Source organism: Montipora foliosa, chromosome 2 (genome assembly GCF_036669935.1).
Source record: "Montipora foliosa isolate CH-2021 chromosome 2, ASM3666993v2, whole genome shotgun sequence".
Classification (NCBI taxonomy): Eukaryota; Metazoa; Cnidaria; class Anthozoa; order Scleractinia; family Acroporidae; genus Montipora; species Montipora foliosa.
In genome coordinates this window covers 23676612-23689111 of record NC_090870.1, presented here as the reverse complement: position 1 = coordinate 23689111, position 12500 = coordinate 23676612, and the positions used below count along the sequence as shown (strand labels likewise).

Here is a 12500-nt window from a genome sequence, read left to right as displayed (position 1 = left end):
TTTGAGGAGTAGTTGGGGAACTATTGCTTGTCACCTGAACAGTACTAAAAACCGGCTGGGTTGTTGGTTGTTCTGAAACCAATGTATTCGCATATTACAGTCAGTGCTTAGAAAACGGGCAGAGGGCAGATTTGAAATGGGAGAAATCTGTTGCCCTCTCAAACTTATGCATGCAGTTTGGTATCGTAAGAAAACACTATCAGCGAAATATTCCAACGGAACGTGGTCAACAACAACATCGATTTTTCAGCTGAACGAGAGTAATCTAGCAAAGCAAGGAGAGAAATGACAAAACACAACATTAACGCGCAAGAGATGGATGGAAGCTGCGTGACATAGATAAAAAGAAAATAAATGAGGAGCTGTTTCTGAGCCACAAGCATGGTCACTATCCACTTTGAATCACCGCGCAATCCTCCGTAAAAAAGGCATCAAGAATTAAGTAGGATTGCGTCAGGCGAGCTGACCACCCTGATAGAATAGACTCCCTCGAACAGTTATCATTACTCAAGTCATGCTCGCACAAAAGAACACAGTAATATCTATGTCCCAATCGGTAAGTTTACACAGTTACGTTATCGCCGCCATAATGGATGGCGCAGGCTACAGATACACGTTTTGTTCAGCATTTTCATATTTCATCATTGTTATCTATGTTCCTGGAAGATGATTGCATATCACCATTTGGGAAATTTCACGATTTCTGTCCACGATCGCCTCTTATAATAAATGCGATCGAAGGCTGGGTTCCGAAGTAACCTGGACAAAGAACGTTCGCACCCACTAAAGAAGACCATAACTGTTAATCAAATGAACTTTTGAACGTTTCTTTGTTACTTTCACATTGTTTTGTTGTAATAAAACTCCGTTAACGCGTAACTCCTGCTAAAGCTTTCCCTGATCTTAATATTTAGTCGTGCAAACTGAGTCGGAAAAATGGACGTCTTCCCACATATTCTGACTGTCGAAAATTGTGCCCTCTGAACCCCATCAAGGAAGAAAACTCGCCAAGAAGATGGCAAACCCTAGAAACACACTGAGCAATTTAAGCAAGGACGACAACAACAGCAAAGAGAACGTCATCTCAAAACATAAATCCGCATCATTTTGATCATTCCGCGACTATTCCAGCAAATCCTCGTTTAGAAATATGAAAAAAGCACTCGATAACCAGTAAAGAGCTGGCATGAACAACCCTCAAGTAAGGAGACAAGATGAAAGATTTACCAGCAAGTGCTGACGTTTTCCCCAAACTTCAGTTGGTCACTCATCTCTGCCGTTTTGCAGGGGACGCCGGAAAAAATGTATGATGAAAATGTAAAACGGACCTGTGCAAAGCTGTTGTGATTGCTCAACAAATACACAGATTTTTGGTGTGTTTGTTGCCGTAGCGGTCGTCCTTGCTTCAGCTCGCAGCTTTAGGAACAACCACAGCACCCAAAAGAAACACTAAGTTAAAGCAGTAAGTGCAGTAACTGAGAAGCACGTGTTGTACAAGAAGCATGCAGCCCAACAGAGAGAATTAGCATCGCCTTTACGTAAAACGGATGTTTTACCGTGGGAATGACGGCCTTTTAACATTTACTTCATCTTTATGCTAAAGACTTTTCTGAAATTTATAAAAAACCTCTCTCTTGATACTTAACAAAAAAAATCACAATTCATTGCCTGCCATTTTTTAGGTCAGTCTATCCCGCGAATTTAAGTAGTCCACTATTTGTCCTCGAATATGACAAATGAATGGTCTTCTGTTTTACATTATTCTATCCAGTTGCATTTCTTTTTTGGGGTTTTGAAAGTGTTATAGATTGCCATGCAATAAATGATCTTACCATTTGTGGGCTCGACATAAAGTGGATGAGACATATCCACCGTGAAATATCCCACTTTACCAGTGGATACTTCCTCTTGCAAGTCTCCCAACAGCTTAGCGTTTGTGCTTGTTGGATAAGCAGCAAAGATTAGCGTCAGTTTACAAATTACACTCCCTTTACTGTGAATAAAGAACAAAAACAAATTAAGAACGGAGGAAATTCGAAAAATTGTATATTCGCAAGTCAACATTTTTGATTACCATAATGAGAAATAATACACCTTATTAAATTCTCAACCTCGGATAATGCATTTAATTTCGCGTGCTCTGATTGGTTCACTCAATCTCGGTTATCAGCTCATATACCTTAGTTTGACCTTATATCAGTGGTAAATGATTGCGTTAAGCGTTGCTGAACTAATTTTTTTTTGGCCGGAAAGCGAAAATTCTCTTTGAATAAAGCCAAAAAAGAAAAAAAAACTATTTCTTGTGGAAAGTTTGGATCAATTCCGACGTTTAAATGTATAGTACGCGAAAAGGCAAGAAATGCTTTTGCGATGAGCCTTCGTCTGTCTGACCGTAAGGTATTACATGTATACAACATCGCATCTTCATCAAGTTTTCTCGATTTCGCTCGGAATTTCTCGCTTTTTTCGTTCGTATTTCGTACTTCCAAATTTTGGGACTTATTCCATTCGCGCTTGTTGGATATGAGACTGGTTATAGCCAACTCATATCCAACGAGCGCCATTTTTGTTTGCTTGCAGATTAGCCCTTGTTGCCTCGTTCTTAAGCTAAGGGCTAATTTGCAAACAAACAAAAGAATAATAAAATGGTGGCCATTTTAGAATAAGGTGTATTATAGACTATCCCGAAATATTAATAATTGATCATAGCTATCTCTTCCTAAACTTGCAAACAATGCCGATTACACGTATTAAAGAATACCAGTGAAACCACTGAGGTTGACAATATGACATACCGGTAGTTCCATACTACTCTGATTCGAAGAAAATTTGAATGCAGCTTAAAACTTTTACGCTACAATACATTTTTGTATTCAAACAAGGGTTGCACCAAACTATTCCTGATATCGATGGAGTCCTTTACAGACGTCACTTTTAGTCAGTGACATTTTCTCCTCATACAAATATAAATGACACTTAGATTTAAACTAGCGCGTATGCTGTGTTCAGTAATCTTCTGCAACTTAATGTACCAAAGCTGAACATGTGGAGATGGTCGCAAGGTTGGAAACTGGCCAATTTTTCTCTTCTTTCTCCTCTAACCTAATTACATCAATAAGCTTCCTTGTACATACTCGTCTCGACAACTTTTTGGTTGCTACCACTTGCCACATTTTTCAGGCGATACATTATGACAATAAATTTACCATACCTAAAGGTAACTTCTTGAAATCCAATAAAGGCTGGGTTTGTAGAATAAGTCTCTCTCACCTGAGGGACAAGGCGAGAGAAATAGTAAAAATGGGATGTCCATGAATTGAATAATAGACGATAGTTTAAAGTACCAATAAATAAATACGAACAACATGACGCAGAGAAATTTTGTATAAGCTTCTTCTCAGGAGTACCTTCTCAACAATTCCACTTTAAAAAATGGAGAGCTAAAAAGCTCCACGCCTTAAAGTTTACTTTACAAAGGGCAACCTAAAAGACGAAATGTACATATGCACACATAGTTGAGATCAAAAACATGCAAACCACTACTAGCAAACATACCGCGCTTCTGACTTTATCCGTCAGGGTTTTGTATTTTTCCGACTTCTCATCCAAAAGCTCTGCGCTCCATTCTTCATTCGTGAGTCTTAATTCCGCTTTAACTTGCTTATCTGATGAAAAAAGAAATAAAGACAACGGCTATGGAAACAACACCCGCAAAGGCTAAAATGACAAATCTTCCGACCAATTCCGCACCACCTCCATACAAATTATAATTTATGAAAACTTGGAATAATTTCATGGTAATTTCATGGGCTTCATGGTATGAGACCTTTGATAAACATGGTTGGTGTATGGGTTAGCTTGAGAATTAAAACCCACATAAATTATTTTAAAATCTTTATGTTTCATGACATATAACTGGCTCATTGAGTTATTTTTTTGTCCAAACGTGAACAGTGGTCGCTCAGCAGTCTCTCGAGCAACAGGTTAACGATAAAGACGATCGACAAAAAGCAAAAGCGGAGAAGATATGCACTTACATAAATCTTTACAACAACATTTCTATGCAAAGGGAGAAGAGTATTAGAGAGCCGTGGGATGGGTGTGGGTGAACAGGAAACAAAAATATGAGCCCAGTGAGCCATGCCAAGAGAAAATTAAGGACACAGAGAGGGAGTCACCAAGTCTAGCCCTTGAGATATATTTATTTCAGTTATTTTAAGATGTCACGAAACTGAAGTCTGTTTCCCAAGAAGTCCTGCTTCCACAAAGTCAGAAGAATAAGTCAAAATGGCGTCCCGAGTGGACTTGCGGTTGGTTGACAAAAACGAGCTTCAGGAGCAAGGAAATTGGTACATCTTGCCCCAACTCCCGGAGTGGTAAATAAATTCTACAATTTCTTGTGAATGTAATAAAAAGTACGCATAACGTCATTCTTAATAGTTGCGGACGTCTCGGGAAACAGTCTTTCGATTTTTGTGAAATTCACATCTCCCGGCCAACGCTCCTACACTCTTTCTTTTCTCCCTTATTTTCTCTTTGCCATGCTTTCTCTCTGATACTTTTCAGGAAGAAGAATGAAAGTGATCTACATTAAAAGAATCCAGACAGAAAGACGCAAAAGGAAATGCAGAATAATCTGAGTATGTTCATTATGTTAAGTATTTAGAAGTTAACGAGAATTAGTTAATTCATTTTCCGCAACTGAGCCATTTCCCGTGTTTTGAGTAGCTTTTGCAAAAAATTTTCAGATAGGTAAATGCAAGAGACAATATCACAAACGTTAGTGACTAGACAACATTTTGAAAGTGCAAAAACCCACACTTCCAAGAAAATCAAAGGCGTACTCTAAGAACTATGGGATATCCAAGCTTGATCGCCGTGTGATTATATCCCCACAAGTCGTGCATTTAATCGTAAGGGGGTTTCCTGGTGGGCAACAAAGATTTTGTTCATTCTCCTCAACCCCACCGTACCCCCCTCCCCCTCCAAAAAAAAACCACATCAAAATACAGTTCAAGAGCACAAACATTCTCGGAAGACATGTTTTCAGATAAACGATCCCAAATCGCTCCGCTCTCTGCAGCCTGGATTCCTGAAAGCCCAGGAGAACGAATCGCATGCGAGCTTTGACCAGCGGATTATTCCATGAATAAAATGAATGAAGTGCAGGTTATAGACAAAAGATACATGTGATAAACGCACTTATCTGGACAATTTGAACAATAGACCATTTTCAAATTCTCACGGCTGGACTGGATCTAGCATGAAATGGAGGCTAATGCGGGCAAATCCTTTCAAATGCAAATTAATTTGCCCGCATTAGCCTCCATTTCATGCTAGATCTAGTCCAGCTGTGAGATTCCGAAAATGGTCTATTGTCCCTAAGGTTAAAGACACCTGCAAAATTCTATGACCTCCGTACAATGCTCTACCAATAATTAAGCTATGACGACAGTTGCGCGCCAGGTCAATTTGTTGGGTTCGAATCCCTTTGAAGCCACATGAATTTTTCAGAGGTCAAAAAGGGACAACTGGCAAATAAGTGCGAGGATGACTTCTATCTTTCGGATTATGCCATGTCCACCAACCATCTAAATTGAGAGCCTTGCTAAAAGATGATCCGAACTGATTTTGTGCGGTGCAATAGTATGAGCGTTGACCAGAGTCTGCGGTGATTAAAACTTGATGCGAGTTGACGACGTGTGTGGTGCCACCAATCACCTTGTGTATAGCAACACGAGGAGTAGGCAGACCAGAGGCATTGCAAACAAACAAAGATGAACCATTCATCTTCACAAGACCTGATGACAGAACTGGTAATGTACCTGAAAGCATGTAACCAAAAAGAGCGATTTCAATCAAGTGTTTAAAAACCTAAAAAATAGGATGCGCATGCATAGTGATCCCTTCCCCACCGAATCAAAGTTAAAACCGGCCAATTCCGAGTTGTGCGCAAACATTTTCCCGCGCTTCTAGAAAGTTCTCTGCAATTGCTTGGAACTCTGCTTGATTCACAGCGCTATTTGTCACTGTTGCGACTGGCCTGGCTTGAGATCAAGCTCTGCAGTTAAAGAGAACGGGACGGCGAAACGTGGTCCCTCGCTACGACTGGTAGGGGTCATAACTTCGGCTTTTATTTTTACGACAAAAACCGACTTTCTTCAAAAAGCGTGTTGAAAAAACTCCCTTTTCGAAAAGAAACGACTTCCTCTAACTACAATAATCCACTGAATGCAAGTTAAAATCCAAACGAGGAGGTGTCTATAAATAATTTGGAATGCATGGGTAGACGGAAACATCAATTCTGATCGGTCACGCTCACAAAGATATCTTGCGTCCTACAATTTAAATTCTGTTCAAAAGTTACAATTGAGATTACGTCATCAGTAATACAAACCGATTCCTTCTTCTCGAGGAAGTAGTTAACAAATGCCAATTCGACTACCAATCTACTAGTTTTTACGCGATGACGCAAACACAGATTAGAGATTAGAAACATCTTAGAGCGAGTTTCAATCGAGTGTCGTAAAACCAAAACCAAAGTAATTACTTTGGCCAATCAAAAAGGGCGGAGACAGTCCGGTAAACCAATCAAAACTCGAAGTAATTACACGTAGCCGACACAAAGCGCGGGAAAATGTGCACGCGCGAGCCACGATTGGTTTTGGTTTCACTTCTGATTGGTTGAAAAAGTAACGCGAGAACTTTGAACCAATCACTGAGTGAAGTAATCATAAACCAAAGGAATTCGCTAATTACTTTCGACACTCAATTGAAAACCGCTCTAGTAGCTTAGCGTTTGCCAAGGAACACTTACTCTGATTACGACGTAAACATTGACTTGATTCGTTTTTTACTAGGCACTGTGTTGAAACATTTTTTATCTCTAAGCATCGACAATGTTAAGATGAATCACTGAACAGAGTCAGAATCAGTCAAGATACAACAAGTGGTTGGTACACGACCACGACGAGAGGTTGTTCCCAGAGATCGGCCTTCGGGCCTCTTCTTTAAAATGTTTTCCAAAACGATCTACACTTCTCCACTGATGAAAACAGGTTCTTTATGTACGCTGACGACCACCACCTGTTTTAAGTGGCGAAGACAACTAACGAAGCGGAAAGTATTTTAACTGAGGGAGGAAACAACATCTCTGAGTGGTACAACAGCAATCTTTTTCAAGGAAATTTTTCTAAGTATCAGGTGATGTGTCTGAGCGCGAGGAATTATCACAAGGATTTACAAATCGTTATTAATGACACTGAAATAGGCTATTTTCGAAATATCAAATATTCAGCTTGATAGTGAGTTAGTGAGGACAAAAACATGTAAACAATGTTTGTAGAAAAGTCTCCTGTCAAACTGGTGTTCTTCTGCGATTACGTAACCTTATTCCGACAGCTGCTAAATTACATATTGTTAAATTTGCTATACTACCTCACATATTGTCAGAGTGAGACTGTCTGGCATTTCAGTCGTTCTTCTAATGCCAGAAAGCTAGAATGAATTCAAGAACGAGCACTTCGGCTTGTTTATTGTGACAAGAAATCGACGTATGAGGAACTCCTGCAAAGGGCGAGACTACCAACACTTCATACGCGACAACTACATCGTAACCTAGCGATTTTACACAATAATAAAGTTCTTATTTACTTACTTACGTTCACGCCCGTCCTTCCAGTCGTACACAACTTACCATTTACGTCCACAGCGCAAGAGGACGATCCCATTTTATTGGATACGAAACACTCATAAACACCAAGAAGATTGAAGTTAAAGTTGTATATTTCTAGTAATCCTTGATATTGGTCTTTTCCTGCTTTGATTTGGAAATCTGCACTGGCGGAAGTCACAGCTTTGGAGTCTCTCGTCCATTTAGTCACTTTTGGAAGCGGTATTCCACGGTCCACTTGACAGGCCAGCGTAGAGGTACCTCCCACTTGCTTCTTGAGCATAATCAGCGAACACGTTGGAGGTTCTAACAGTACAATCAATCAGTTTTCTCAGTTTTAAAACTGACTTATACTGTACCAATGGCAATCAGTTATTTAGTATTCAGTAGCGCATTAAGTCTGTAATATGGTAAGCATTGCGTTCAGCGAGTAAGCTGACAAGCTAAGGGTCACACCTAACTTGATATGTGAGACGAAAACTATGGGGTGATTCAATTTATCTTCGTTAAAAGGAAACAGTGACAATTTGATTTCTTGGGCCCGGTCCATCGAAAAGTAAGGATATGGTGGACGTAAAATTAAGCTTGCGCTCTTAATCGTCTTACGCAATACTCTCTAGTTGACCTGTATCATTCATGTACGAAGTTGGCCTGGAATTCAGAGTTGAAAATCACCTTCAGGACAAACTTTGGTGAAGTTGCCATGAATTATATCCTGTGCCCACTCGCTGTGTCAAGGAAAAAAAACACGCATTTAGCATTTAAATTTATTCATTGAAGGGAATTTTTAAATTTCTACCCAATAATATTTGCTTTCAACCAGTGTACTTATCAAGCAAATGAAAATATGACCAGCGTTTGTACTACCAGGGACAGCACAGTCAGCTTCCCGAAGAAGTAAGTAATATCCTGGCGCCTGGGACCTTTCTACCTTCTGGATAGGAAAATTATTGCATTAGGGCCTTGTAGACCTTTTTCATATAAATTCAATTTAGAAAAGAAAAATATACGGCGCAGTCGCTCCCTAGCATAATTTCTTCCTTCACGTAAACAGTTCCTGCGATGTGACAGGTCTTCGTTTGTAACCGAATACCCGAATATGTAACATCAGTGTTTACAAACAAATTTGAAAGTTTTTGACGCTTATGATGAGCTCTTGTCGTTTGAAAAAAATCTAGAGAAGCGGCAAGAGTTACCATATAAGTAAGTAGGCAGCGAAACCTTATAATGACGGTGAACCCCCCAATGAATATCATCGATCAAGGTCATAAATCTGATATACCATACCTTCCTTCCTTGTTTTCGAATATTGTGCATTTGTTATTGCTCCAGCCACAATAAGGATCCAAACTAGAAACACAAGTCCTGAATAAAAAAAGAACAATATCAAGGGCTTCTGAAACATTAGGTATGAAGCGATAATCACATTGTTTGTACTTGCGTCTCTAAGAATTTAGCTTTGCAAACGGCAAGCAAATTGAAGGATAAATAAAGTTTTTTTTGGTATGTGTAATGTATCCTAGTCTGAACATGAAATTTTATGGGTCGATGATTACAGCACTTTTCTCAGGATTCGATTCCCAGACTCGGCGTCATATTCGTGGGTTGTGTTTGTTGATTCTCTTCTCTGCTCCGAGAGGTTTTTCTCCGGGTACTACTCCGGTTTTCCCCTCTCCTCAAAAAATCAACATTTGATTTGATTTGATTTGAGTTAATTTCGTTAGTGTCTGCAATTAGTGCTCTTGTGCTAAACCCTTGACACTTAAATAAAATTATTATTATTATTATTATTATTATTATTATTATTATTATTATTTTATCAAGCACTCATTGTCATCTGTTAACTCTATTTGGTCGTCTGCCCAGTCTCATCTACCCAAGAAGATCTACAATTTTACCATTCGCTAGATCATCTGTGATCTCTCTTAGGTAGCCATGAAGGGATTTGCTCTCCCTTCTTACACACTCCTCGATGCCAATCAGTCCTCTTCCCCCTTCCTTTCTCGGCAGGTACAGCCTCGCAACATTACTCCTGGTGTGCAGACAGCCATTCATTGCCAAGATCTTCCTAGTTCTTCTATCCATGTTGGCTACCTCCTCCATTGTCCAGTCCACAATCCACGCACTGTAGCGTACTACACCTACAGCCCAGATATTGATGCCATCGATCACATTTTCTCCATTGAGTTTTGATCTACACAACTTCTTGACTCTTCTGATATACTCCGATGTTATCTTGCCTTTCATCTTAGTGTTGAGAGTCTGGTCCAACTATAAGATGCCAAGGTATTTGTAGCCTTCCTCCTCTATTTCCCCGATATGCTGGTCGTCGGGTAGTTCTATTCCGCTACTGCCAACTTGTCTTCCCCTTCTCATTTCCAGGACAGCACACGTGTCTAGCCCAAAAGACATCTTAATGTCTTGCGAGAAGATCCTTACTACTTGAACAAGTCAGTCTAGTTAATCTTTGCTAGCTCCGTACAGCTTCAGGTCATCCATGAATAGTAGATGGTTAATGAGCTTCATGTCCTTTGCCAGTCTATACAAGCCATTGACAAGTTTGTCAACCTTCTCCGGCAGTTCTTCAGGATTGCCTTGTCTACAAGCAATTGATCTTTACTTCCTCGGGATCGCTTCCTGCACCCCTTCCGTTCATGTTAGCAGTCCATTCCTTTCCAAGTGGTGGTATAACTTCTCTCCCATAACTCCTGTCAAGAGCTTCTACATAATGGGTAGGCAGGCAATAGGGCGGTAGGTGCTGGCCTGGGCACCCTTCGCTGTGTCCTTTTGTATCAAAACTGTTCCTCCCCTGACCATCCACTCTGGTACATTCCCTTGACATATACAGTCGTGCAAGCATTCTTGCAATCTAGAGTGCAATCCTGTCAGTTTCGTAAACCAGAACTCCTGAACAAGATCGGGGCTGGCTGCCTTCCACTTTGCCACCTTGCTCATCCATTGCTGATATCCTCCACAGTGATTCTGATATCTTCTTGCATCTCTGTTGTACTGCGCTCCACCTCTACATCCTCTAGCCAAGATGCTCCCTCATTGTGACCGACTTCCTCCGACCAGATCTTGCTCCAGAAGGAGGTTGCTTCTGTGGGATCAGGTAACACCGTTTCTCCTCGTTCCTTTCCATCTAGTGTTCTGTAGAACAGCTTCTGGTTGGTTCTAAACAGGTGGTTCTGTTGGAACTGTTGCCATCTCTCGTCGTATCTTTTGATCTTAACTCCATCTGCCTTGATCTTCTGTTTCAACATGCCGGAGACATACAAAGTGCCCCTTTCCTCAAGATGATATTTGCTGTTCAACCTTTCCCTCGCTCTTTGTTTCAGTCTCATGTTTCCTCTTCGGACTACCTCAATCTTGCTCAGGTATTTTCGCCAAGTTTCTATACTCCCCTTAATCTTTCTCTTCCAGAATGGCTCCTTCAGTTCTTCTCCCTTTCCTCCCTTTTATCATTCCATTCTCTCTGTAGTAACATGCGCAGCTGCATACATTAAAGAATCCAGTTCAGTGATGTTGTGCGTCTGAATCCATTGACGACTTCATTGATTTTTCCAACTTCTGCTTTCAGCTTCGTTCTTTCGCATGACTTCAGTGATGGTAATTCTATTCTCTGTTCTAGTTGTATAATTTCTAGGATCCTGTCGCAAAGGGCTTCCAGTTCTGGGCTGATCTCTTCTTGTAATTCTTCAGCAGTGAAAACTCTGGGTTCCTCTTCACGTTGGTGTTTCTTCTTGGGTATCAGATGTTGTTGCATGGTCTGGTGCATCTGTGGTAAGAAGCTCCGTAGTTTCAGCCTCCTGACATTCATAGTCTGGCGTATCTGTGGCATCCATGATATTCCATCAGTATGTGCGTGTGGAGAAAACTTCACAATAGACCACGCAATGATTTGCAAACGAGGGGGCTTTGTAATCCAACGTCATAACGAGTTGAGAGACCTCGAGGCCGACCTTTTGAGTATGGTGTGTAGCGATGTCGAGGTCGTGCCAATTCTCCAAGCCATCAGTGAAGAACATTCGCCTTTCGCTTTCTAGATAGTTTTAGCGACTTTTAGACGTATCAGATTATTAGATTTGGAATTTGTTCAGATTTTAATGTCTTCAGCAAAAAAAAAAAAGAGACAAACACCATTCTCCACGTATAGTAATTGATAGAATTGTTGTGAATGTCTCTTTTAGCATCTTAATAGATTATATGTTGTAAATTTAAGATTGTTAGAGAATTTGTTAATAAAGATTGTTATTATTATTATTATTATTACTTCGTTTCTATTTCAATTAAAGTTCATGTAACTTCGTTACATAACAAATGGCAGGTGTTTTTATAAAAGTCAAGACATGAATGACTTTGCTGGGACTATTGCTGGGACTATATTCAAGTTTTACTGTCTGATGAGTGCGTAAGCACGAAACTCGGAGTAAGAGTGAATCATGTGTTGGTTTCATTAGCCTCACCTTTCTACGATTTAGCTCTACACTTACGTGTATTGAGCACTATTTTAACAGTGTTGGCAGCCTTATTATTATTATTATTATTATTATTATTATTATTATTATTATTATCATTATCATTAATTATTATTATCATTATTATTATTATTATTATTATTATTATTATTATTTTGTTTTGCTCTCCTCTTTGCTTGTTTTCATGTACTGTACTGATCATTGAGGAGCTTAACACAAATGAACATGTTTTTCTCGAGGCTTTTAATTTAAATCAGTTCGTAACAATAGCCGCGCCCGCAGCTCAAAAAAAATTAAGAACTGCCTCGGCCATGATTTAATTGAGTACATAAATTATGGTAACTTTTCTT

General features: G+C 39.8%; 1 protein-coding gene and 1 long non-coding RNA gene across 3 annotated transcripts in view; one reads left to right on the top strand and one right to left on the bottom strand.

Moving 5' to 3' along the window:
• The window catches only part of LOC137992710 (uncharacterized), a 20745-nt gene extending 13055 nt beyond the window's left edge, over nt 1-7690 (top strand). Inside the window, exons 2-3 of the long non-coding RNA XR_011121737.1 lie at nt 4567-4640; nt 6861-7690. This is a non-coding gene — a long non-coding RNA (uncharacterized lncRNA). The remainder of the gene's footprint in view (nt 1-4566; nt 4641-6860) is intronic.
• The window catches only part of LOC137992709 (semaphorin-1A-like), a 62498-nt gene that overhangs the window by 4471 nt on the left and 45527 nt on the right, over nt 1-12500 (bottom strand). Inside the window, exons 19-26 of one of the 2 annotated variants that reach the window (XM_068838192.1) lie at nt 8960-9037; nt 8348-8400; nt 7697-7978; nt 5589-5825; nt 3556-3665; nt 3212-3270; nt 1833-1993; nt 1-72 (exon numbers count right to left, since the gene is read on the bottom strand). The exon at nt 1-72 is cut by the window's left edge and continues 6 nt beyond it. In XM_068838192.1, the coding sequence (XP_068694293.1) occupies nt 1-72; nt 1833-1993; nt 3212-3270; nt 3556-3665; nt 5589-5825; nt 7697-7978; nt 8348-8400; nt 8960-9037 (1052 nt within the window). The remainder of the gene's footprint in view (nt 73-1832; nt 1994-3211; nt 3271-3555; nt 3666-5588; nt 5826-7696; nt 7979-8347; nt 8401-8959; nt 9038-12500) is intronic. The other variant, XM_068838193.1, reaches the window with a different exon arrangement.